General features: G+C 41.9%; 1 protein-coding gene across 2 annotated transcripts in view; it reads left to right on the top strand.

Annotated features, from left to right (window-relative positions):
• prmt3 (protein arginine methyltransferase 3) overlaps positions 1-26,510 on the top strand; it is a 268,134-nt gene that overhangs the window by 153,382 nt on the left and 88,242 nt on the right. For both annotated transcript variants that reach the window (XM_073047729.1, XM_073047728.1), the window contains 2 exons: positions 10,076-10,263; positions 21,262-21,348. In XM_073047729.1, the coding sequence (XP_072903830.1) occupies positions 10,076-10,263; positions 21,262-21,348 (275 nt within the window). The remainder of the gene's footprint in view (positions 1-10,075; positions 10,264-21,261; positions 21,349-26,510) is intronic.

Raw genomic sequence — 26,510 nt, 5'->3', positions numbered from 1 at the left:
CAAGAACCTGTCAACCTCTGCTTTAAATATTCTCAATGCCTTGGCCTGTACGGCTGTCTGTAGCAATGAACTCCACAGGTTCACCACTCTCTGGCTAAAGAAATTCCTCCTCATCTCTGTTCTAAATGGGTGTTCCCCCTGTTCTGAGGCTCTGCCCTCTAGTCCTAGACTCACCCACGATAAGAAACATCCTCTCCATGCCCACTTTTTCCAGGCCTTTCAATATTTGATAGGTTCCATTTAGATCACCCCTCATTGTTCTATACTGGGCATGTATAGACCCAGAGCCATCAATTGGTCCTCATATGTTAACCCTTTCATTCCCAGAATAATTCTCGTGAACCTTCTTTGACCCTCTTCAATACCAGTGTCTTAGATAAAAGGCCCAAAACTGTTCGAAATTCTTCAAGTGTGGTCAGAACAATGCCTTATGAAGTCTCAGCATCACATCCTTGCTCTCATATTCTTATAAGACTATTCTAGTCTTCTTGAAATGAATGCTAACATTGCATTTGCCCTCCCTACCACAGACTCAGCCTGCAAATTAACCTTCAGGGAATCTGTTTTTCTGTGGACTCTACTTCTCAGCACTACTTGGTCCTCCAAATATCTTTATATCATATGTAAACTTGGCAACAAAGCCATCAGTTCCATCATCCTCTTTGACATCTCACTTGAAAAGCAACGTTCCCAATACCAACCCTTGTGGAACACCACTAGTCACCAGCTGCCAAACAGAATAGGGCCCTTTTATTCCTACTCTTTACCTCTTGCCAGTCAGTCAATCTTCGATTCATTCTAGTATCTTTCCTGTAATACTATGAGTGGCACATTGTCAAAGGTATTCTGAAAATCCATGTCAACAACATCCACTGACTCTCCTTTGTCTATCCTGCCTGTTATTTCCTCAAAGAATGCCAACAGATTTGTTAGGCAAGATTCCTCCTTAAGGAAAACATGCTGACTTTGGCCTACTTTATCATCTGCTTCCAGGTACCCCAAAACCTCATCCTTGATAATGGACTCCCAACATCTTCCCAACCTCTGAAATCAGGTTGACTGGCCTGTAATTTCCTTTATTCTGCCTCTCTCCCTTCTTAAAGAGTGAAGAGATGTTTGCAATTTTCCAGTCCTCCAGAATCATTCCAGAATCTAGTGATTTTTGAAAGATCATTTCCAATGCCTCCACAATCACTTCAGCCACTTCTTTCGGAACCCTGGGCTGTACACCATCGGCCTCAGTTGACTTCAGACCTTTCAACTTCCTACGCATCTTCTGCTTAGTAATAGCAACTACACTCACTTCTACCCGCTTCCACACTTGAGATTCTGGCATACGTGTCTTCCATAGTGAAGACTGATGCAAAATATTTACTAACGTTTTCTGCCATTTCTTTGACCCCCATTACTACCTCTCTGGCATCCTGCCTTTTGATATCCTCTCTTTTACTCCTTATACATCTGAAAAAAACTGTTATCTTCGTTTATAGTATTGGCTAGCTTACCTACATATTTCATTTTTTTTCTCTCCTTAGGGCTTTTTTAACTGTCTTCTGTTGGCTTTATGTGCTTCCCAATCCTCTAACTTCTCACTAATTTTTTGCCTTATTATGTGCTCTATCTTTTGCTTTTGTGCTACCTTTGACTTCCCATGTCAGCCACGGTTGTCTCATCCTCCCTTTAGAATTGTTTTCCATCTTTGGGATGTATCTATCTTGTGCCTTCCAATTGTCCCCAGAAATTCTACCCATTGCTGTTCTGCTGTCATCCCTGATAGCGTTGCCTTCCAGTCAGCTTTGGCCAGCTCCTCTCTCGTGCCTCTGCAATTCCCATTACTCCAGTGTAATACTGATACATCTGACTTTATCTTCTCCCCCCTTCAAACTGCAGGATGAATTCTATCATGATCTCTGTCCCCTAAGGGTTCCTTTACCTTAAGTTCCCTAATCAAATCTGGTTCGTTACACAACACCCAATCCAGAATTGCCTTTTCCCAAGTGGGCTCAACCACAAACTGCCCTGAAAAGCCATTTTATAGGCATTCTACAATTTCCTTCTCTTGAGATCCAACCCCAACCTGATGTTTCTCATTTACCTGCATATTGAAATACCCTATGACTATCATAACATTGACCTTTTTACATGCCTTTCCTATCTTCTATTGTAATTTATATGCAACATCCTGGTTACTCTTTAGAAACCTGTATATAACTCCAATCAGCATCTTTACCCTTGCAGTTTATTAACTCTACTCACAAGGATTCTACATCTTCTGATCCTATGTCACCTTTTGTGAGGATTTGATTTCATTTTTTACCAATGTAGCCATCCCAACCTCTCTACCTGTCAGCCTGTCCTTTCGATACAATGTGTATCCTTGGATGTTAAGCTCCCAACTATGATCATCTTTCAGCCATGACTCAGTGATGCCTACAATGTCATATCTGCCAATCTGTAACTGCGCTACAAGATCATCTGTTTTATTCTGTGCACTGCATACATTCAATTATAATGCCTTCTGCCCTGTATTCAGCATCCTTTTCGATATTGCTCCCATGTTGTACTTCAACTCATCCCACTGACTACAATTTTCCATCTGTCTATCTGCCTGTCCTTTCTCACAATCTCAATACACAATGCATCAATTTGTATACCAACTGCTCCATCTTTAGCCCTGTCACTCCAGTTCCCATCCCTTTGCCAAATTAGTTTAAACCCTCCGCAACAGCTCTAGCAAACCTGCCAGTAAAGGGTATTTTTCACTCTTGGGTTCAGCTGTAACCTGTTCTTTTTGTACAGGTCATAACTTCCCCAGAAGAAATCCCAATGATCCAGAAATCTAAAGCCCTGCCCTCTGCACCACTTCCACAGCCACTCATTCATCTGTACTGTCATCCTGTTCTTGTGTGGTACTAGAAATAATCCAGAGATTATTACCTTGGAGGTCCTGCTCTTCATCCTCTTCCCTACCTTCCTATACTCACTGTGAAGAACCTCTTTGCCCTTTCTGCCTATATCATTGGTGCCAATGTGTACCATGTTCTCTGGCTGCTCACCCTTCCTATTGCGAATCTTCTGCAGCTGCTCTAAGATATCCTGGACTCTAGCACCTGGAAACAACACACCATCCTGGCATATCTTTTGTGGGCACAGAATTTCCTGTCCGTCCCACTGACTATCAAGTCTCCTATCATTACTGCTATACCTGACTTTACTCTTCCTTGCTAAGCCTCAGAGCTGGCCACAGTGCCACTGTCCTGGCTGCTCCTGCTGCTAATAGGTCACCCCCTCCCCAAACAATATCGAAAAGGGGTATACTTGTTGCTGAGGGGAATGGCCACAGGGGAACCCTGCATATCTGAAGCCTGTTCTCTGGGTGTGACCACCTCAGTAAAAGTCTCATTTATGAGGTTTTCAGCCTCCTTAGTACATCCAACTCCAGCTCCATTTACTTGACCTTGTCAGTCAGAGGCTGAAGTTGATGCTCTACCTGTAAATGTAGTCATGAGGGAGACTGTTAGGTACATTGAAATTTGACATCTCACAGGATGAGCAATCCACTTCTTAGCTCCCATCCTGTCAACATTTATTATGCCTCTAACTTCTCAAGCTTAACTTCTAGCTTGTGTCCGTTCTTGGCTAAGATTGGTGAGCCAAAGCCTGGCCACTCTTAACACTGAACGCTCCAACAATGGCCGATTCAACAGTGCCCGGTCTGCTTACTCATCACTTCTTTTTACTGGTCCCTGCCGAGTGCCTTAAAGATCGTGATGATTGCAGCTTGCCGAAAAGTTTTGAAAGGTCCCAAGCTTTTTTTAAACCTTGTGATGCCTCACTAATGAATGACCTTTCATAATAATTGCAGCCTGCTGAAAAGTTCCAAAAAGCACCTCGGAGAATTGGTTGTTTACCCCTCTGCATTTTCAAATTCCTTGACTTCAGTGAAACAGGAAGTTGAGAGAACAGTATTTAACCTCAGTGAATAAGAACAAATTTTCTCTATAGTTATCTTGCATGATTCTGAGCTTACTTTTAAGTACAGAAATAAAACAAGATCAAGCTCGCCTGCCAGTATCTAATCTGGATATGGAAAGTAAATAATTTTAAAACTTAAATGACGAATATTTGCTGGATTCGCAAGACTGCTTCCTTTAAATGCCTGTTTTCTAATTTAGGCTTCTCTGGGATGATAATTAGTTCACAAAAGTCAACTTCCATTGGTACATATATATTTCTCAATAACAGAAAGGCTTACTGCTGAAGTATGTGCTAACAGTCTACCTTGCTGTGTTCTTGCACCATATTGTTTACCTTCCCTGCACTTTGTTTGTAGCTGTTACACTTTATTTTGCATTGTTATTGTTCTACCTTATTCTAAGTGCACTGTGTAGTGATATGATTTGTATTAGTCCATGAGCCAGGACCCCAAATTTGGGCCACCAGTACCATCTGGGGGGAATAATTCTTATAGTGATTTTTGGCAAGGTATACATCCCTAGTGCTAGAAAATATGTGATAGCATTGCAGCGGTGGTAGCTTTCTTGCATGGGACAATATCAATAGACTTGAGGAAACTCTCATTGGAAAGAGTACATCACATAGAGTCAATGGCATAGTGGTACAGGCCAATGTCTATGTACCACATCTGCCAAGAGCTGAGCTTCCACACATTGAGAAACTGAAACAGAGATCAGTCACCATTGAGGACCAAGAACTGGATGTATATGTAGCAGGTGCATGTGTGGGCCCACAGCCTCTCCCAACCATGGACACTGTGTCCAGGAAACCAAGGAAGCTGCTCTTTTTGCCTGCAAGAAGATCCTGGTGTGGGCACTTGCAAGGCAAACATCCAGAGAATCAGACAATCCCAAGATGGACCGGTTTTAATATCAGCACCAGGGACCAAGAACCAATCTCACAAGAGATTGTTGGGTATCTGCCAACCATCAATTCACCAGCCACAGAGTTGACCATAGTATTTGAAATCCTGAACCAATCAGAGCTAATCAGGAAGGACCTTCATCTAGAAACAAGTGTGGTAGTTGTGGATCAAGTACTCTGTGCAAAAGCCACTGAAATTGCCTGGAAGCACAAAGAGCGCTTCTCCAACATTCTTCTCAGGATGGGGACATTCCATACCATATGTAATGCCTTAGCCATCCTAGGAAAGCGATTTCGGATTGCTGGTCCAAAGGACGTATGCATAGAAGCTGGAATTGTCGCAGAGGGGTCCATCAATGGAGTCCTTGCTGTTAAATGCTACAACCATGCTGTCAGGGTCCACAAGTACATCTATGAAGCACTGATGAGACTCACACAGTGGGCAGAGTTCACACAGTGGGTTGAGGACAACGTTCCAGAGAGGAGTGGGACGATCAAATCATTCTTAGACCATGTGAACAACATGGCCAGTGACTTGAACCAACAGAAGTTGAACAGTCTGCTGCAAAGTCCACTCTTAGCTGAGCTGATAACCCTGTGGACAGACTTTCTGGAACATCTCCATCACAACAATGGAGAGCTATCTGCATTCTGGATAGCATACATTGACATGGTAGAGAACGTAGTACTTGGGCTTCTGCACGCCTCTCGTGAGGGGGACTGGGAGTTGCACCCCCATGCTATAGGAACCATGATCCCATGGTGCTTTGCCTATGATAAGATGAATTATGCCAGGTACCTGTTCCCTTACTTTGCTCAGATGATGAACCTCCCAGAAATGTTGCCACAACAATTCTGGGCATGGCTGTGAGGGAAGGCAGTCAGAGTAGCAGAATAGATGTGTTCGACACATACAAGGAGAACTCTATCAAGATCTCTGTGGGGCGAAGAGACTGGTCATGGGTTGCAAGGTATCACAGGCACACAGATGGTGAAGCAGTGGAGGAGCTTCCTGACCAGAGCTACCACTGGTGCAATGCTATCGCATATTTTCTAACTCTAGAGATGTATACCTTGTCAAAAATCACTATGAGCATTATTCCCCTCAGATTCCCTTCACACTATGATCATTATTCCCCCGACCAATCCTACTGGCTCACGGACTATATGAACAGTGTGCAAGACAAGCTTTTCATTGTATCTCAGTACATGTGACAATAATAAACCAATTCCGATTCCAGTTCCAATCTGATCTTCCCAGCAAATCCCCACTCCCAGTTCTGTCCCTTGGTTACAGACTGTATCTCCAGAAGAATAATACTTTTCAAGCTCCCATTCTGATCCCAGAGGCAATCTGTCATCTACTTGATGTTTTCAGGACTGGTGCACACCAAGGGCTTAGCTTCAATACATGGGCTACATTGGTTCAAGGACATGGTCTTCTCAGGAGCAGTTAGGAACAGGCAACAAATTATCGAACATTGAACAGTACAGCACAAGAACAGGTCCTTCGGCCCAGAATGTTGCGCCAAACCAATTAAATCAGATTATGCCTCTAAGACTATATGGCACAGGAGCAGAATTAAGTAATTCGGCCCATTGAATCTGCCCTGCCATTCCATCATGGCTGAATTCCCCCTCAACCCTATTCGCCTGCATTTACCCTGTAACTTTTGACCTCCGCTTTAAATATATCCACTGACTTCACTTCCAGTGCCAAGTCAATGCCAAGCTATTGTCATTGACACCACATCCTGTGGATAAGAACAGAAGACCAGAGTGTATACGGGAACTGAATTAGACCATTCAGTCATGGCCGATTCTTTTTTTCAACCCCATTCTGCGTTCTTCTCCCTGTAACTGTTAATCCCTTTAACAAAAAATAAATTTATTTATATTTGAATTTTAAAGTAAACCAACTATTTATGGAAGAATACATTTCCATGTATGGTTTCCTCAGGATAAAAATTGTCCTCTTCGGTATGTGCTAAATGGGATCAATGTAACTGAATTTCAGATGCAGCCTTTAACTGCCTCACACATTAAGTGCATACATTAAAGAGCTTTCTTATCTTTCAAATTTACATATTCTGAAAGTATAAAATTGCTGATCAAATATGCAGCGACCAAGATGTTCCACAGCCATACTTTTATTCTCATTTACCATTTTTTTACAAAAAGATGTTCATTTTCCTATCATGTCATTGAAAGAAGATGTTATTGTGATTTTCTGCCCAACTGTGAGGCTGATCTAAGGCTTGCCTCAACATTTTCCTGTGTTGTCAGCTATAAGTATGTGACTGTTTAGAAAAGTGTCCATTTTTAAGGCAGCAATATTAAGCAGCCTGCGGGCACAGATTTTTTTTTCCAAATACAATTTGTTTGGAGGCTAAGGGATATCAGTTGAGTGTGTGTAAATTTTCCCAGTCAAATACATTAGTAAAGCTTGGCTAATTAATGAGCCAGCTTAGCTTGAAAGCTCTGTTGTGACAGGGCAGTACTTCATTTTTATTTCCTAAGGCAATTTTTGATTGGTGGAAAATGCAACGGTTATGAGAATGTGCTGGGTCCTGAGCAGTTTGTGTTAGATAGCTGCCCTCTCAGTAAGTTTCATATGCAGGATATGCTAAATTTCACTACTTGACTAGAATGCGCTTTGCCAAGGTCTTTGGATAGGAAGGGTTTTTACTTTCATCTGCTTGTAACCTGTGCTAATTCCTAAATCAAAGAAGAACATATAAGTGCTAAAAATAGAATACAATTCCAGCAAAAGTCCTCCTTGCAGGATCTCTCAGGGTACAGGAAACAAGAAAAGATCGTAAAAAGTTATGTAGCCATGCTGATCGTAACCCTGCAACAGGGATGCATTGGTATAACCCAGGAATCTAACCCTCTTTAGTTCTTGGCGTTCTGCTGTGTGTGAGCCTTTAGTACTGTGCAGAGTACAGCCCATTTTACCAACCAGCCATGTGAACTGCAGTGAGAAATGAAGTGGCCCTGGGCAGCGAATCGAGAAGGACACAGATGTCATCTCTGTGAATCCTCTAAGCAGCCGAGAGAGCTCTTGCTCCCTGTCCAATCAGCACTTTGTTAATTTCAACTGTGTGCAATAATAATTATTCAATTACTGAACTAATAAGAGAAGAATGAACTGACAAATACAGTTGTGTTGGAAAGTTTAAAGGACATTGATGCGGAAACAGGAAGGTGATGATTAATGGCTCATCTGCTTTCAAACTCTGGGCATAACCATTTTCAATTATAACCTCTAGCTATTTTTGTTATAATAATAATCTTTATATACCTTCTATACATTAAGATGCAGACTCAAAGTGCTTTACATACATTGCAAAGATAAATCACTGCAGTCATAAAAATACGAGACAAAATTAAAAATTGTATGTAAAGTTAAACATTATGTGGAATAAAATCTAATCAAGTATACCAAATTACATAAAATGTAATCAACATCAACAGGCATTCAGTAATCCTTTAAGTAGGCCAAATTAAAAAAGCAGGTTTTTGGAATGAAATGTTCCATAGTTTAAATGCTACACTGATCCGCAATGGGAATACGAGCAGCATAAATTTCCATTGAATATCCCGCTCTTTTTAAACAAAAACTGCTTCTGATTGGCAGAAGAAATACTGCAATACACCTTCAGAGAGCCTATTGCAAACCCAGGCCTGCTTTGTGCAAGATTTCTTTTGCATATTGTATGGATACATTTTGTTAGACATAGCCAATAACATTTTAAGCTAATTATGCAGGCTGACTCTTGTATGCAGTTCTGAAGGAAGAGTACATTGTTGGATGAGCTGTTTTCTAAGGTCTTGGTTATTCTCACAGCATTAGCTTGAGGGAGAGCAGGACGGCTATATTGTGTGGCTTGTGCCTCATTTATCCTTCAGTTATCGTCACACACAAAAAAAGAGTCATTTCTGAGAGTTTGCTCTTTGCAAATTGGCTGATTTATTTGTTACAGTACAACAGCAATGGATTTTTCATCCATTTTCATTCATCAGGAGTCTGTGTTAGGCACAATGGAGATGCAAGTTTTTTTGTTTAATATTTGGAGTTTTCCCATTTTATTGTCACAGTTGCTGTGTTTAATGATCTGGTAGTTAGGGGAAGAGAAAGGGTGAGGGGAGGGCAAGGACGCAGGAGTTGAACAAGGAGAGTGGGTACAGGGCAGAGAATAGACCGAGTCTGAAGTAAGGAGGCCAGATGCTGGGTATGGGACAGGGAGCAGTGCAGGTACGCGGGCGGGCGTGGGGTGGGGAGGAGAGGTGGTGGGGTGATTGAGAGGAGAGGAATACAGGGGAGAAGAAAATGTTGTGCAGGGAAGGGGGTAGATGTGGAGAAGGGACGGGAAGGTGTGTGGGGCAGGGAGGGGAGTGGATTTGGGAAAAGAAGGGGTGTGGAGCAGAGAGAGGAAGGGGTGGGAGGCAGTGTGGGGAGTGGATGGTATGGATCAGGGAGGAGTGAATGTGAGGAGGGCCGAGGGTGTGAATCAGGGAGAGGAGTGGATATGGGGTGGGTAGGAGAGGAGAGAGGATGTGGTGCATGGAGAGAAGGGGATGTGAGCCAGGGTGGAGAGAAGAGGGAGGAGTTTGTGTGTGGCCAGAGGGAAGAGCAAGGGTGAGAAGCATTTCAGGGCTCGGCTGTGCAGGAGGTATCATCGGGGAACTTGGGGAGAAGGATCAGCAAGCGAGAAGTACAAAAGGGCCAAGCTTGTCATGGAGGAAGTCAGGGATTCTAAATGAAGATTATGGATACCAGGAGAAGATTAGTGTTGGGGGTGGGGGCAGGCTGGTGGCAGGGATGGTGGGGAGGATTGCCAAAGTGCCGGGCCATTACTGCAGGTGAGAAGATAAACACCAAATCCAAATTAAAGAAGATCAAGGACATGGAGTCCCACTCGCTGCTTAGATTGGTATGTTTCATGCCAGCTAAGAACTACTCCAGTGCTTAAGTTGCACAGATCATGTTCTTCTGCATTCAAGTAATTGTGTATTTACCCTAAATAATAAAGGTGTCTGTATGTGGGAATGTTCATGTGTAAACACCCATGGGATTTGGATTGAGTTTCCAGAGGGTATTATCTGTGTGCATATTACTCTTATTTTTAGCTAAGATTCTCTCAGATTGTGCAGAAAGTACCATGTGCTTATACTGGATGATTTCTTTCAGTGTACCCTGATATCTGCACCCTCAGTCTGGTAGCAGTGGGAGACAGGGAAAAACACAATGAGCACGTTGCCTTCTGGGATGATGTGTACGGCTTTAAGATGTCCTGCATGAAGAAAGTGGTCATCCCAGAAGCTATGGTGGAAATGCTTAATCTTGACACCATCATTTCAGAGAGCTGTGTTATCAAGGTACGTATCACTGACCGGGAGAAGGTGAAAGTGCCCTCCGTACAGCCTTACCTTTCAGGAAAAGCTAGGAATGAATGCAGTTTGGGCCGCACTTGCCTAATAAAAGAAAAAAAATTGTTAATGCTGAGTGAGCAGCCTCCTGCGGAAATTCTGTGCTTTCACATTAATGGCCTGGGGTTCATGCTTTGTGCATTGTGCGCTGATCTGCCACCTTTCAGTGTGGGTTGTAGCACAGCTGATAACAAAAATACTGTCGGGTAAACAGTTTTCTACATGTACTTCTATGAAGCATAAAAATGGAAATTGATTCATGCTTACCACAGCATTATTCAGTGAGATTACAGCAAAAGATATTTGGGAAATGCTGCAGTGCTGTATTTATATATTTAAAAAAAACGATAGATTGGGTAAATGATGGCCTAATAGTATTAATTCATTTTCTGTTTTTGCTGTAAAATGTTCCATGATAAACCATTTATGAAAAAGAATCACTTGGTACAATTACCATATCAAAGGATCAAGGACTGTTTGTGCTTAGAATAGTTTTGAAAGGTACCATTAAATCAGGTACCTTTCACTTCAGGTAATGAATTTCAGAACATAAGAATTCACTGTGGAGTCTCTCTCTCTCTCTCTCTCTCTCATCCGCATTCCTAGTTCTGTAGACACTTGCCTTCATTTTGTTTCCTCTTGTTGTTAATTCTCCTGTCAGTTTCCATGGCCCGTAGTTCTGGTACCTGGTTTCGATCCAGACGTCGGGTACTATCTGTGCAGAGTTTGCACCATCTCTCCATGACTACATACATTTCCTCTGGGTGTAGAAACAGGCTAGTAGGTTAATTAGCCACTGTTAATTATCACTTGAGTGCAGATTAATTGAAGAAGGAATTAAAGAGATTGCTTGAGTGAGAGTAAGTTGCAGAGAAATGGAAATATGAAGAAGGGGAATGGAAATAATTAAGCTGCTGTCCTGAGGCTAGCCTAGAGTTGATGGGATGAACACCCTCCTTTTGTAAACATAATATTTGATGAAAAAATAAGGACTAAAGAATTTAAAAAAAGCATTGATCACATGGTTTACCAAGCTTAATCTTCAATATTTTGAGATCACAACCCATTCCTGCCTCTCCTGTGATCTTTGATTCCCTTGGTGCTAAAACATTTATTGATATCAGCTTGGATGTTGGCACATTCATAACCCTCTGAGGCAGACAATCTCCGAAGATTTGCAGCTTTTTGGGCAAAGAAATTTCTCTGCATGTCAGTCCCAACTGATGTCTAATTTTAGTAAATTTCCTCCAGAGTTCCAGTGCCTCACCTGCTGAATGAACTTAACCTTTTTTTCTCAGATCCTCTTTAATCTTGTATGGATCTTCAAAATCAGCTCTATTTCTTTGAATAAAAACAGAAATGCTCAGGAAGCCAGGTGGCATTTATGGAGATGAAAGCAGACCCAATGCTTCAGAACTGCCTGACTTGATTAGTATGTATGACAATTTCTGTTTTTTAAAAAAAAATTACTGATTTCCAGCATTTGTAATTTTTCAGCTTTAATTTTCCATAGAGGCTTGCTCCACTCAGAAGCCAAAATCGTAATTCTGCAGATCTGTTAAATAATATTTGCTTTGAGTCATAGAGTAGAATGGAAACAGGCCATTCAGCCCAAATGTTCCATGCAGACCACAGCATCCTCCCTGCTAGTCTCAGTTACCCGCATTTAACCCATAACCCTTCAAACCCCTCGCCTCGATATACCTCTAACTGTCTTTTCTATGTTGCAATTGTATCTGCCTCGACCATTCCTCTGGCAGCTCATTCCAGGTTCTCACTATCCTCTGTGTAAAGAAATGACCTCTCGTAGAGTTCAAAATCTATTGCGCTCAGGTCTCTTTTAAATCTATCCTCTCTTATCTTGCTTCTGTGCCCTCTGCAACCCTGGGAAAACAACTATGTCCGTCCACCTTATCCACACCCTTCTTGATTTTATAGACTTCCATGAGGCCATTCCAAGATCCAGCATAGCCAACCTCTCGCTATGACTCAGGCTCTCTGATCCTCGTAAATCTTTTCTATCCTCTCAATGTTTTTCCTGTAACAGGGTTCTGATGAAAAAAGAAATGCCTCTGGTTTCTCCCCACTGCCTCTGTCACAGTGAGATTAAGCTGAGCGGGACATGGCAACAAGATGTCCCGTTAGACTATGACACTTCATGTAAACAGCAGTGTGACTCATGGATTGGCACACGTCAATCCTTTCCTGTGAGGTTGAAAGTGTTACTTTGACTTTGAACTCAACTTTGAAGGAAGTTGAATAAATAAGGATTATTCTTAGCAGAACTTTGCTCTGCTCTCCACCCCACAGGGTTATGTTGTGCTTAGCTGTTGAATACATTCATGCAGTGAGCAATAGATCTTGAACTCTAAGGGAATAAAATGTTCCGGAGATTGGCCAGGAAATTAGATGTTCTTAAACCAAAAGGATTATTATTGTTAAAAAGTAAATAGGAAATTAGCATGTAATCTCTTCACTTTTGGTGATGTTAATTGAAGGAGGATCGTTCACAGGGATAAAGGATTGTATCAGCAAAGGAGTAGTTTGGAATCCTTTACTACTGGCAGCTGTGGAAGACAAGTCTTTATGTATGTTTAAGACAGAGGTTGATAGATTCTTGATTGGTCAGGGCATGAAGGGATATGGGGAGAAGGCAGGAGTTTAGGGCTGAGAGAAAAATTGGATCAGCCATGATGAAATGGTGGAACAGACTTGATGGGCCAAATGGCCTAATTCTGCTTCTATATCTTATGGTCTTATAGAAACATGGAAAACCTACAGCACAATACAGGCCCTTCGGCCCACAAAGTTGTGCCGAACATGTCCCTACCTTAGAAATTACTAGGCTTACCCATAGCCCTCTATTTTTCTAAGCTCCACGTACCTATCCAAAAGTCTCTTAAAAGGCCCTATCATATCCGCCTCCACCATCGTTGCCGGCACCCCATTCCATGCACTCACCACTCTCTATGTAAAAAACTTAGCCCTGACATCTCTTCTGTACCTACTCCCCAGCACCTTAAACCTGTGTCCTCGTGTGGCAACCATTTCAGCCCTGGGAAAAAGCCTCTGACTATCCATACGATCAATGCCTCTCATCATCTTATACACCTCTATCAGGTCACCTCTCATCCTCCGTCGCTTCAAGGAGAAAGGGCCGAGTTCACTCAACCTGTTTTGATAAGGCATGCTCCCCAATCCAGGCAGCATCCTTGTAAATCTCCTCTGCACCCTTTCTATGGCTTCCACATCCTTCCTGTATGTAGTGAAGCGACCAGAATTGAGCACAGTACCCCAAGTGGGGTCTAACCAGGGTCCTATAAAGCTGCAACATTACCTCTCGGCTCCTAAATTCAATTCCGTGATTAATGAAGGCCAATACACCGTATGCCTTCTTAACCACAGAGTCAACCTGCGCAGCTGTTTTGAGCATCCTATGGACTCGGATCCCAAGATCCCTCTGATCCTGGTCAAAGAGGCAGGGAGTTGCATGCTGCTTTTCATGCAAGCATAGGTTCATGAATGGAATTAGGATCTAATTTTCACAAATGCAAGTATCACCTAGTTTTTCTGAAGGAGGAAGCAGATATTTATTAGAACTGAATCATGTTGAAAAGACCGGCTGGGTTATAAAAACCAGATTGATTGTAACTAATCACTGCTGGAAAATGGAGTGGGGGAGAAATATGGGCATTGGTCTCAGGGTGGTTTATTACATATGCTATTTCACACTCGAGTGCATGTACACATTTAATGGACAGTGGTTTTATAACGGATGAAGTATCAGCCAGTGACATTAAGATGAGGCACTTCTGCATGTTTACTTGCTCAGAGGTACGTGTTGTTTATATTCCTTGCAAGTATACACTCTTCAAGGCATCTGAAAATAAAAAATGTGTATATTGTTAACTTCCATTTGCTCAGTTTAATCATTTTTATCATTGCATAGAACCTCTGTAAATGCTGTTTAAGTAGCTGAATAGTGCCGAGATTGATGTAGAACTCTTTCTTATCATTGTTGTGGAAAGCAGTCATCCGCACAGAGAGGGCCTTTAGGGAATGTTTCACAGTTCTGTGAAATCTAATTTCATTAGGTTAAACATCAAATGAAGGCAATTAAAGAGAAAAACCCGTGATTCTCATTTAATATGTAAATAAAATGAATCTAAACTAAGATTAGTTGTCGTATTTTGTATGGAAGCTGTGTGAATATGATTAACGTACAGATTCACTATGTGTATAAGATTGTGTTCCTTTAGACTTTAACCATGTGGTAGCTGCAATTAAATTCAGTGCACAAAATTATATAGTGCAGAAAGAGACCATTTGATCCAACTTGCTGGTGCTGGCTCTTTGAAAGAAACAGAGAGCTCCACTCCCTGGCTACTTCTCCTCAGATCAGTTTCATTTTTAACTTTGTATTATACATTCAGTGGTCACTTTATTAGGTACACCTGTGCACCTGCTTGTTAATGCAGATAGCTGATCAGCCAAACATGTCGCAGCAACTCAATGCGTAAAATCATGCAGACTTGCTCAAGCGGTTCAGCTTTTGTTCAGACCAAACATCAGAAAGGAGAAGTGTGATCTAAGTGACTTTGACCATGGAATGATAGTTGGTGCCAGACGGGGTAGTTTGAGTATCTCGGAAACTGCTGATCTCCTGGGATTTTCATGCACAGCAGTCTCTAGCGTTTACGGAGAATGGTGCGATAAACCAACAACATCAGATGAGTGGCATTTCTGTTGGTGAATACGCCTTGTTAATGGGAGATGTCAGAGGAAAATGGCCAGCCTAGTTCAAGCTGACAGGAAGGCGACAGTAGATCAAATAACTCTGAAATGCCATGGTGTGCAGAAGAGCATCTCTGAACACAACATTTCGAACCTTGAAGCTGATGGGCATTAGAAGATCACAAATGTACACTAAGTGGCCACTTTATTCGGACAGAAGATACCTGATAATATAGCCAATAAGTGTACAGTACTGTGCAAATGTCTTAGGCACCTTAGATTTTTATTTGGTTTCAGATGGTGTGGCCTCCACAGAGCCCTGATCTCATCATAATCAAGGCTGTTTGGGATTACCTAGAAAGTCCGAACCAAGTGAGACAGTTAAGGTCTGCAGAAGATCTGTGACAAGTTCTCTGAGATGCTTGGAATAACCTACCAGCTGATTTTCTGATAAAACTGCACAACAGTGTACCTAAGAGAATTGATTCAGTTTTAAGGTCAAAGGGTTGTCACACCAAGTATTGATTTGATTTAGTTTCTTTACAGTTGACTTCTCTTTATTGTTTTTATGATATTTAGAAACTTACATTTCATTATTTTTGAAAGCATCTTCACTTTACAATTTTTTTTTACATGTGCCTAGAACTTTTGCCCAGTACTGTAGGTCCAGTTATAAGAACATTGAAGCTACTCCTGTCACTATTTCAGGCAGAGAATTCTAGGTGATCACCTTTTGTGGTTCCAGTTAATTTTCCCATTAATGCATCAGAGGATCTGGTGGCAGTGCTGGGATTCCCCAAGATATAAAAGGAAATGTCCATCCCTTCATCATCCAATTTACCTTGACAACTGTGAGGAGTATGTGGAGGTTGCATGTGAAGACTTGGGTCAGAACTCTACTTTCTCTCCCTCTGTCTAATCCTAAGATCTATCCGGCACTATGTTCAAGTCCTTGCATCACTGTGATGCTGGCCTCAGCATGAGAGAATGAAACTGTCTGGGTTGGGCAAGTCTATTGTTGGCACTAATTTCAATATTAAAGAGTGAAGTGACGTGTAAAGAAATCTTTCATCTTTGGCCAAACCTCTTTCTCAGATGTGGCACTTGTAACCAACAGTCATGGGGATGTGAATTTGAGGCATTCCAAGATAAAGCTTATTCTTTGAAGGACAAAGGTATTTGAGGATTTACAGGGAGATAATATTCCCATCTACCTTATGTAAGAGACTGGCAAATATTTTCCCTTTGAGATTAAATCATCTACAGCCAACCTAAATGCATTTTTCTGAAAGCTTTAGAGCTCCATGATAGATTTTGGGAATGGTAGACCCTTAATTTCTTTTTTACTTTTTGACTTATCTATCACCATTTCATGCAGTTTTTGTGTTCATAATATTTGGTCAATTGTGCTGTACCTGGAATTTTTTGGTACTTCTTGAGACTCCATCCACTGCCTCTCCCTAATTATTGGAATACAAAGTTGATAACCTTCCTTGCACCTGCTGTAGTGTGCAGGGCATTGCTTATGAGTTAGAAAGTAGCCTTTCAGTGTGAGACTTCATCCTAGACCAGGGGTGACGAAACCTTTTGAGATTGTGTGCCCAAATCGGCAATAATCTTCAAAACAAAATCTCTAGAGTGCCATGCTAATTTTGAGCAGAGATTATTATTGAATTAGTAACAATGGTTATGGACCTTTTTTAAGGGAAAGTAATGAGTCCTGTTGTTTATTTACATGTAATCATTATTTTACTATTGATGATCATATTATAGAGACAGATTGAAATAAATGAGCCGTTTTAGAAAACCTGCTCAAAAATTATTAACATTAATCATTTAAAAAGACAATTGAAATATAATATCATTCCTAGATAAATATTGTGCATATTCATAATAAATCAGGGAAAGGTTGGAACAAAATTGCTGCTTCTTTTGGCGGTAAAGGTAATTAATTAGGCATCTTTTTTTTATTATGGGTGAGGTTTAAAGCAAGGATTCCCAATCTGGTGGTCCATGGACCCCTTGCTTAATGATATTGGTCCGTGGCATAAAAAAAGTTGGGTGCCCCTGGTTTAAAGAATTGAGTGTTGGCACTGTATGTTGTGTGCCAGCAAAGCTTTTGTCAGTGTCATCTTGGGCACACTAGCCACAGGTTCGCCACTTTACTGGAATAAATAACATTGTTTAAGGTCAGCTAGCAGAAAATCGTCACCAAAAGTTTAGCAAAACTTCTTTGCTTTTGTAGAATCTGTCTCTACTTGTTAAATCAAGGAACTGATCCTGCCAAGTACAAAGATTTATGTCACCAAACCACCAATTTCACTCTTCCTCCAAGTTTAATCGAATTGCACATTTAGTTATGTCAGAACACCTCATTCTCTTTTGTGTTTTTCACAAGAAATATCAGTAGAGTTCTGCACCAATCCCTGGAACATTCAGCTCCAAAGACAATATTTTAAGAGTTTGTACTTGGTCATTTGGTAGTGCGCATGATGTCTTTGTTTTGCAGCCACCATGAATTGTGAGTTTTTAGCATCAGTTAATTTTGCCGACAGCAGAAACTATCGTAGTTTATTGGCTTCATCACATTGTCATTATGGTCCAAAAGGCAAGACTATCCATTGTGTCCAAGCTGGCAGCCTGTGAAGCTTTCCAGTCAGTCTCATTCTTCAGCTCTGTCTCCTCAGAGATCAGAGAGTCAATTGCTTCTACAGTTCTGTTTTTCTATATCTCTCCTTCAATCATCCATGGAGGCAGTGAGTTCCATAGCAAAAAGTTTCATTTTTATTTCACTCTCCTCCCCCGCCCCCGATCATTTTTCCAAACTTTTAAGTCATACTTCGTGTGTTTTTACCATCTGTTGTTTGGAATGGTTATTTTGTCAACCTCATCTAAGCCTTTCATAATCCTATATACCTCAGTGAAACTTTCCCTCAACATCCTTTGCTCCAAGGAGAAGAACCCCAGCTTCTCCAACATAACTTTACGACTGAAATCCTCATTCCTGTTAAATCTCCCCTGCATATGTTCAAGCTCTTTTAAAGTTAAAGTAAATGTATTGTCCAAGTACATATATATCACCATATACTACCTTGAGATTCATTTTCTTGCAAGTATTTACATCATTCCTAAACTGTTAATGTTGTTAGTTTACCTAAATGCTTCATAATATTGGTTTAACTTTGCAACATATATTAAAGTTACTTTATTGGCATTAAAAGATTCCTATTAAAAATTTGTTTTGCTGATATCTATCATTGTAGCTGCTCTGGAAAATGTACTTTGCAAATCTCTATGTGACACATGCAATAGCAAAATAGTACGGCATAGATTAAATATACTAAATTTTAGGAATCTAAATATTAAATATATTAAATGTTAGGACTCTTAAGATGTCATTACCCATAAATTTAATGGACACATCTATTTGCTGTGATTAAGCTATACAGCAGCATGTACAGTACTTCCTCTACCACTAAGGTTTAGTTCCAGTGAAACGACCGAATAAATTAGAAGGCAAAGCCGTCACCATATGAAGCATTTAGCAATTGGAGATACACATACAAGCACAAAAATATTGTAGCCAGGTTGAATTAAATGATGAACACAGATGGTATACTGAGTCTTTTTTTAATATAGTTACGTTGGGCAACAAAAATTTTGTTCCCTGAATACCTTTGAGTGTTCCTTACGGATTTTGGGTTGCTGATCATGAAAGTCGCCATGAAATTTCCCTATCATGCATCATATTTTTGGATTTGCCTATATTTGTTATTTCAATTCATAATTCAAGTCAGAATAACTGATGCTAAGATTAAGGAAGGCATTTTTGTTGGTCCACAAATTAAACAGGTAATAAATGACAGGCATTTTGAAGAACTTGAAGAGGGACTGGAGAAAATCTCATAGAAGGCATTCAACGATATTGTTGAAAACATTTTCCAATGTTCCTTAGATTCAGGATCAGTTCCTGAGGATTGGAGAATGGCTAATGTTATCCCACTTTTTAAGAAAGGAGGGAGGGAGAAAACAGAGAACTATCGACCTGTCAGCCTGACATCGGTGGTGGGAAAGACGCTAGAGTCCATTATTAAGGATGAAATAGTGGCATATCTAGATAGCACTGATAGGATTGGGCCGAGCCAGCATGGATTTACCAAGGCTAAATCATGCTTGACTAATCTGTTGGAGTTTTTCGAGGATGTAGCCAGGAAGTTAGACGAGGGAGATCCAGTGGATGTAGTGTACCTCGATTTTCAGAAGGCATTTGATAAGGTCCCACATAGAAGATTGGTGGGTAAAATCAAAGCTCAGGGCATCGGGGGGAAGGCATTGACATGGATAGAAAACTGGTTGGCAGATAGAAAGCAAAGGGTAGCGGTGAATGGGTGTTTCTTGGAATGGCAGGTGGTGACTAGTGGGGTGCCACAGGGCTCGGTATTGGGACCAAAGCTGTTTACCATTTACGTTAACGATTTGGATGAAGGTATAGAAAATAACATCAGCAAATTTGCTGATGATACTAAGCTGGGTGGCATTGTGACATGTGATGAGGATGTTAGGAGAATTCAGGGTGACTTGGAGAGGCTGGGTGAGTGGGCAGATACTTGGCAGATGGCGTTTAATGTGAATAAGTGTGAGGTTATCCACTTTGGGAGTAAGAACAGGAAGGCAGATTATTATCTGAATGGTGTAGAGTTGGATAAGGGAGAAATACAAAGAGATCTCAGAGTCCTTGTTCATCAGTCACTGAAGGTGAATGAGCAAGTGCAGCAGGCAGTGAAGAAGGCTAATGGAATGTTGGCCTTTATTACAAAGGGAATTGAGTACAAGAGCAAGGAAATCCTTTTGCATTTGTACAGAGCCCTGGTGAGACCACACCTGGAGTATTGTGTACAGTTTTGGTCTCCAGGGTTAAGGAAGGACATCCTGGCTGTAGAGGAAGTGCAGCGTAGATTCACGAGGTTAATTCCTGGGATGTCAGGACTGTCTTATGCAGAGAGGTTAGAGAGACTGGGCTTGTACACGCTGGAATTAAGGAGATTGAGAGGGGATCTGATTGAAACATATAAGATTATTAAGGGATTGGACAAGATAGAGGCAGGAAATATGTTCCAGATGCTGGGAGAGTCCAGTACCAGAGGGCATGGTTTGAGAATAAGGGGTAGGTCATTTAGGACAGAGTTAAGGAAAAACTTCTTCTCCCAGAGAGTTGTGGGGGTCTGGAATGCACTGCCTCGGAAGGTAGTGGAGGCCAATTCTCTGGATGCTTTCAAGAAGGAGCTAGATAGGTATCTTATGGATAGGGGAATCAAGGGATATGGGGACAAGGCAGGAACCGGGTATTGATAGGAATTGATCAGCCATGATCTCAAAATGTCGCTGCAGGCTTGAAGTGCCGAACGGTCTACTTCTGCACCTATTGTCTATTGTCTATTGTCTATAAAACTTTTTGGCAGCTGCAGAGCACCTAACTACATGCAGCTGGTTGACAACATGCTTCAAGCATACAAAACCATGAAGTGCAGCATGTCACCAAAGATTCATTACTATTTTGACTTCTTCCCTGCAAATCTTGGCGCTGTCAGTGATGAGTATGGTGAAAGGACATTGTAGTCATGGAGAAATGGTAAATGGTAACAGGGCAACTGGAATCCATCAGTGTTGGCTGATTATTGTCGGACACTTAAGCCAGAAGCCTTAGACACTGAGTACAAATAAAAATCATCAACAAAACATTTTTAGCTTAGTTGAACTATCACAAAGCATCAGCAGTATTATACAATTAAACGCTTTGTGTTCAATAGAAGTTAATTTCTTGTATCTTCAAATTTCTATCTGATACAGGTGGTCAGAAATTATATTTCGTGTTCAACTGCCATCTATCACAAATAAAAATCTGAGGAAGCAACACTTTTGAAAAAAAATTTATCATTGTGTAAATTCCTTACTTCTTCACCCAAGTTTTCACTACTTATAGTGCACAAGACTAACCTGGATTGACGAAATGACTTCTTGGAATGTTCAATACAGGCTGAAATGCTTTTTAAGCGGTTTTTTGGGTGATAACTTTGTAATTCAGAATGCAGTTTATGCAGTGTATATAAATAGGATGTGCAGTGCTTAATTTATTGCAGCACAGCATAGTTTGTTTATTTTGTGTTCCTGGTGCACTGACAAATAGTTTTCTTGGAACCTCTCATTTTTTTTCAGATGATAGACTGCAACACCGTTAGAATCTCAGATTTGGATTTCACCTCTGAATTCTCACTGGAGATAACCAAGGATCATGATTGTATGGTGAGTTTTAAACTTTCACCAAGACAAATCTGACCGAAAATATCAAAATATGGATGAATAATAGTGATTTTTGTGTTAAATTGTATTTGCTTTGTTAGAGTCATAGAGTGAGAAAGCACTAGAGAACAGAAATGGGCCCTTAAGCCCATCTATACCATGTGGACCTAGTCTTATGTCTGTTAACACAAAGTACACTGCAGATGCTGTGGTCAAATCAACATATACAAACAAGCTGGAGGAACTGGGGAAACGAGCAGTCAACGTTTCGGGCCGAGACCCTTCGTCAGGACTGAAGAGGGAGGGGACGGGGGCCCTATAAAGAAGGTGGGGGGGAGGGTGGAAGATGCCAGCTGAAAAACTAATCAGACGAAACATCAAGGGGTGGGGGAGGGGATAGGCAGGAAAGGTGAAGAAGGGATGTAAGAGGAAAGCACTATGGGTAGTAGAAGATGGCAGAATCATGAGCGAGGTGATAGGCAGCTAGAAGAGGAGGCAGAGTGAAAGTGGGATGGGGGAATGGAGAGGGACGGAATTACCGGAAGTTGGAGAATTCGATGTTCATACCAAAGGGCTGGAGATTACCCAGACGGTAAATGTTGACTGCTCGTTTCCATGGATGCTGCCCGACCTGCTGAGTCTTATATCTGTTTATTGGCTAGTCGAATTTCTTGACCAATTAAGGTCAGGTTAAGTTGGTTATTAATTGAAAAAGGATCTAGTGCGTATATGACGAATAAACTCTACTTGGGCTTCAAGCTGGGTACAGGTATCGGTTATAACTGATGTTTCGATGACAACCTCTGCCATCTTCTTTAGGGATGATGCCTGGTCATGACTAGTCTAGTGGTGTGGACTAGACATGCCCAGACATCATCCCTGAAGAAGATGGCAGAGATTGCCATCGAAATAATGGTTATAAATGATACCTGTACCTGGCTTGAAGCCTGAAAAGAATACACATTGAGTTATGTCCAGGAGTAAATGGGGCATCAAAAGGAAAATAAGTCCTTATAAAAGTACACACACTTTTGTTACATGATATTATGAACATGTACATGCATGCCTCTCCAAAAGCTGACAAATGTAAATTCCTGCATATCCCAGTGTGCAAACCCAAGCTAAATTTGGTTGTGAGTCAGTTTAATAATAATTCTTCATATCATTGTAAATTCTGCAGATAGCTCAACTACTTCTGTACATTATTGCAGGTTTCAAACTACAGGAGATGATAGGTGCTGTCAACAAAGGACTGTAGATGATAGAAACTGGTAGAAAAGGAAATTGGGGTGTGGAGTGAAACGAGGGATCCCAGTGGAAGAAATGTGTTGCTGTGGCTATATGAGATAGCTCGGAGAGAAGCTGGGTGATTTGGGAGTGAGAGGTTTAGGAGGCCCTGGGTAGATCAGATGGAGAGAGAAAGAGACAGAGGTAGCAAGTTGCCTGATAATCCGAGTTCCTCCGGCCAGTTTGTCTGTTCATCCAGATTCTGGCCTCTGCAGTCTCTTGGATCTCCACCAGGATACCCAAAATTGAAAAATTCACCGTGCATGCCCCCAGATTGTAGACTACTTAGAGAGAGTGTGAGATGTTGTTTCTCTATCGCTGTTTTCCATTTGGGCCAGTTCAGTCCAACCTTTGGAGCTAGTTCCGAAATGGAGGCAGAACTGTAACAATGACTGTTGGTTCGTCTCCTCTTTTAGTATGAAATGGGTGCCATCGCTCTGTCCCTTGTTAGTGATAGCAAGAGCCTGTGGCATGTTGAACTGCTGGGTGAACAGTAGTTTCGTTGTCTGCAGATCATGGTCTCTCTTTGGTGGCTTTGCTGTTGCTCGGTGGGTGGTGGGCGCTGGCGTTTTTTGCTCAAATGAGGGAGGAGAAGGTTGATGTTTTGCTGCTGCTTGTGTGGGGAGAGGGGGAAGAGGGGCTTTGGGGTTCCAACGTTTTTCTGTTGTTTGATCTTTTGGGGTTTTTCTTCTGTTTTCGTGGATGTCTCTGAGGAGTGTGAATTTCAGGTTGTATGCTGTAAGCATTCTCTGACATTAAAATCGAACCATTTCAGATGGAGCCATTTGAGAATTTAGATCACGTCAGTGCTGCCATGATGTTGTGACAGAAATGGTCAGGCAGCACCTCAGGAAATAAAAACGCAGTTATCGGAGCAGATGAATCACTGACCAGAAAGACATTGCAGATGAACAACTCACAAGGAAGTGACTTTAAAAAAACATGGTTTCTAACCTCGTTGATTACAGCTTTTAGAAAGTAATCCCAATGATTGGGTTAATGTATAACCAACTTATTTATTTACTTACTTACTGCCCGTTACGCTGCTGGCATTTAGGGCAGCAGTGAAGGCCCTCCTTCTCTGGTGGTGTTAAGGGCTTCCTTCACTGTGTCAATAGCTTCCTCTCGGTTTTTATTACTGTCAGTCATGTGTTACGTACCCCGTAACTGGGTCACTTACCAGCAAAGATAGAGCGGTCCGTTGAAGTCTGATGGTACTATTTTTAAAAGTCTTTATTGATAAAGGGGCACAAAAATAAGATTAATACAAACATTCAGATAATATACGTCGTCAATACTCAATCTAAAAGCGCGGGTATAATAATAATAATCAATAAGAAATAGCTCTATCGTTGTCTAGGGGATACTGTATTGTCCGATGGAAAAATAAAAGTCACTGTCATTCAAGCTGCAGCTCTTTGGGTTTTAGAGAGACAGTTTTTAAACTTGCCCGGGTCTTTTATGAGGCCAATCCGTTGAGTCGGGGGGAGTTGGTTCCCCGTTGTTAGTTCAAAGCCGTTTTCCGTGGTACCAGCCACCAGGCCCAGGCAATGGAACTGAACGCACGTGGCTTCCTTCAAATGGCTTCCCGCTATTACGGGATCGCTAGCGTTTCTTCTGGTGCGTCTGAGGGGCCGTTCCTACAGCCCCTCTTTTATCCTGGCTTGCAGGGTCGTAGATGTCAATCAGGTTGGGGGATGATGCAATCTCTCCCCTTCACCCAGCCCACTTTGCCCGAGGGCTCTCACGTAGCATAGGATCTCAATCCACAAATTTGTCTCCAAGAGACAATAGCCATTTCCCCTAGCTTTACATCGCCGGGGAACGAGACAGTCCGCATGTCTCCTTCTCATTTCCTGGGCCCCCTGACCCAACCCAATAGTGATCTTGCGATTCTCACAAAGGAGGGGGCTGCGGGCATAACACATGCAAGCTGGAGACTCGGGAATACTGTTCTGTTCAGATGTCGAAAGATTCTTCATTGCTTTCTCTGTAACAAATTTATTTTGTCAGTCAGGGCTGTTAGCACTGAGCTGAACCCTTGAACCTGGAGGACGGATTGATAACTCCTAGTCTGGCCTCTACCTTTCAACCTGTTTGGCATGGGTGATCGTATCAAGAGCCAAAGCACCAAGCCCTGACTCTAGCCAGCGTAGCTCTCTGGGTCATTGAGGCATACACGCCTCCAAACCCTACAACATGGTTGTGGTCCTCTTGGAGGAAAGTATAACCAAGCAGAAGCCTAAATGTTGTCATGCTTATAAACATTCCTGAATGTCTGAGATCTTTTGAAATCTCATTAACAGACACTCAGTAGGCGTATGGTACACCTGCTCGTTAATGCAGATATCTAATCAGCCAATCATGTGGCAGTAACTCAGTGCATAAAAGCTTGTAGACATGGTCAAGAGAATCAGTAGTTGTTCAGACCAAACATCAGAATGAGGAAGAACTGTGATGAGTGACTTTGACCGTGGAATGATTGTTGGTGCCAGACGGGGTGGTTTGAGTATCTCAGAAACTGCTGATCTCCTGGGATTTTCATGCACAGCGGTCCAGAGTTAACAGAGAATGGTGCAAAAAAACCAAAAATAAACATCCCATGAGCTGCAGTTCTATTGGGGGAGGGGGGAGACACTGTGATAATGAGAGAAGACAGGAAAATGGCCAAACTGTTTCAAAGTGACAGTAACTCAGATATTGCAACAGTGGTGTGCAGAAGAGCATCTCTGAATGCACAGCATATCAAGCCTTGAAGTGAATGGGCTTCAGCAACAGAACGCCACAAACCTACCCTCAGAGGCTATTTTATCAGGTACAGGAGGTACCTAATAAAGTGGACACAGGGTGTAGACTGACAACAGAATATCCTGAGATGCCAATTAGGAAGATTACCTTTAATATTAAAGGGCAAGCATTATTGCACATCAGAATCAGGTTTATTATTACCAACATACGTCATGAAGTTTATAGTTTTTAGGCAGCAGTGCAAGGTATGAAAAATGATTATAAATGTTACAGTAAAAAATAAATAGTGCAAAAAAGGAATAGCATGGGTAATGTTCATGGACTGTTTAGAAATCTGATAGCAAAGGGGAAGAACCTATTTCTGAATCACTCAGTGAGAGTCTTCAGGCTCTCGTACCTGTTCCCCAGTGAATGGTAGTGAACATGGTTTGATGTGTGGAATGATGTACCAGTGACAAAGGCCCCCCCCACCCGTGAGGAGCAGGCACTCGCTCTGGTCACAGCTAGTGAGGAAGATCCTAGCTAGGGTCAACCCATGTAAAGCTGCAGGGCCTGATGACATACCGGGTCAGGTGCTGAGAGACTGGGCAGCCCAGTCGATAGGTTCTAACAGTCGTTTTCAATATCCCTCTAAAACAGTCCATGGTCCCCGCACACTTCAAGGCAGATACCGTCAGCCCAGTGCCCACGAGGGTGACAGTAATCTGCCTTAACGACTACAGTGCTGTGTCACTGACCTCAATAATAATGAAGTGCTTTGAGTGGCTGGTTATGGTCCACGTTAAATCCCAATTCCTGCTACCTTGGACCGTTTCTAGTTCACTAATCACTGACAGTGCCATACCCTTTGCCCTCTACTCTGCCCTGCCCCACCTGGAACGTGGTGCCTCATCAGTCTGGGTGTTGTTTAATGACCTCAACTCAGTGTTTAATACGATCAACCCTCAGAAACTGGTAGGGAACCCATCCTCATTGTGTCTCAACACCTCTTTCTGTAACAGGGTCTTGGACTTCTTGACAGCCAGTCCGTGTTGGAACAACTCTCTAGCTGCATCACACAGCATCGGCGCTCCCCTGGGCTGTGTGCTCACCCTGCTGCTGTTCACACTGCTTATGCGTGACTGTACTAC

The sequence above is a fragment of the Hemitrygon akajei genome, chromosome 6 (assembly GCF_048418815.1).
Source record: "Hemitrygon akajei chromosome 6, sHemAka1.3, whole genome shotgun sequence".
Lineage (NCBI taxonomy): Eukaryota > Metazoa > Chordata > Chondrichthyes > Myliobatiformes > Dasyatidae > Hemitrygon > Hemitrygon akajei.
The sequence above is the reverse complement of the archived record's forward strand: the minus strand, read 5'-3'. Positions and strand labels throughout refer to the sequence as shown.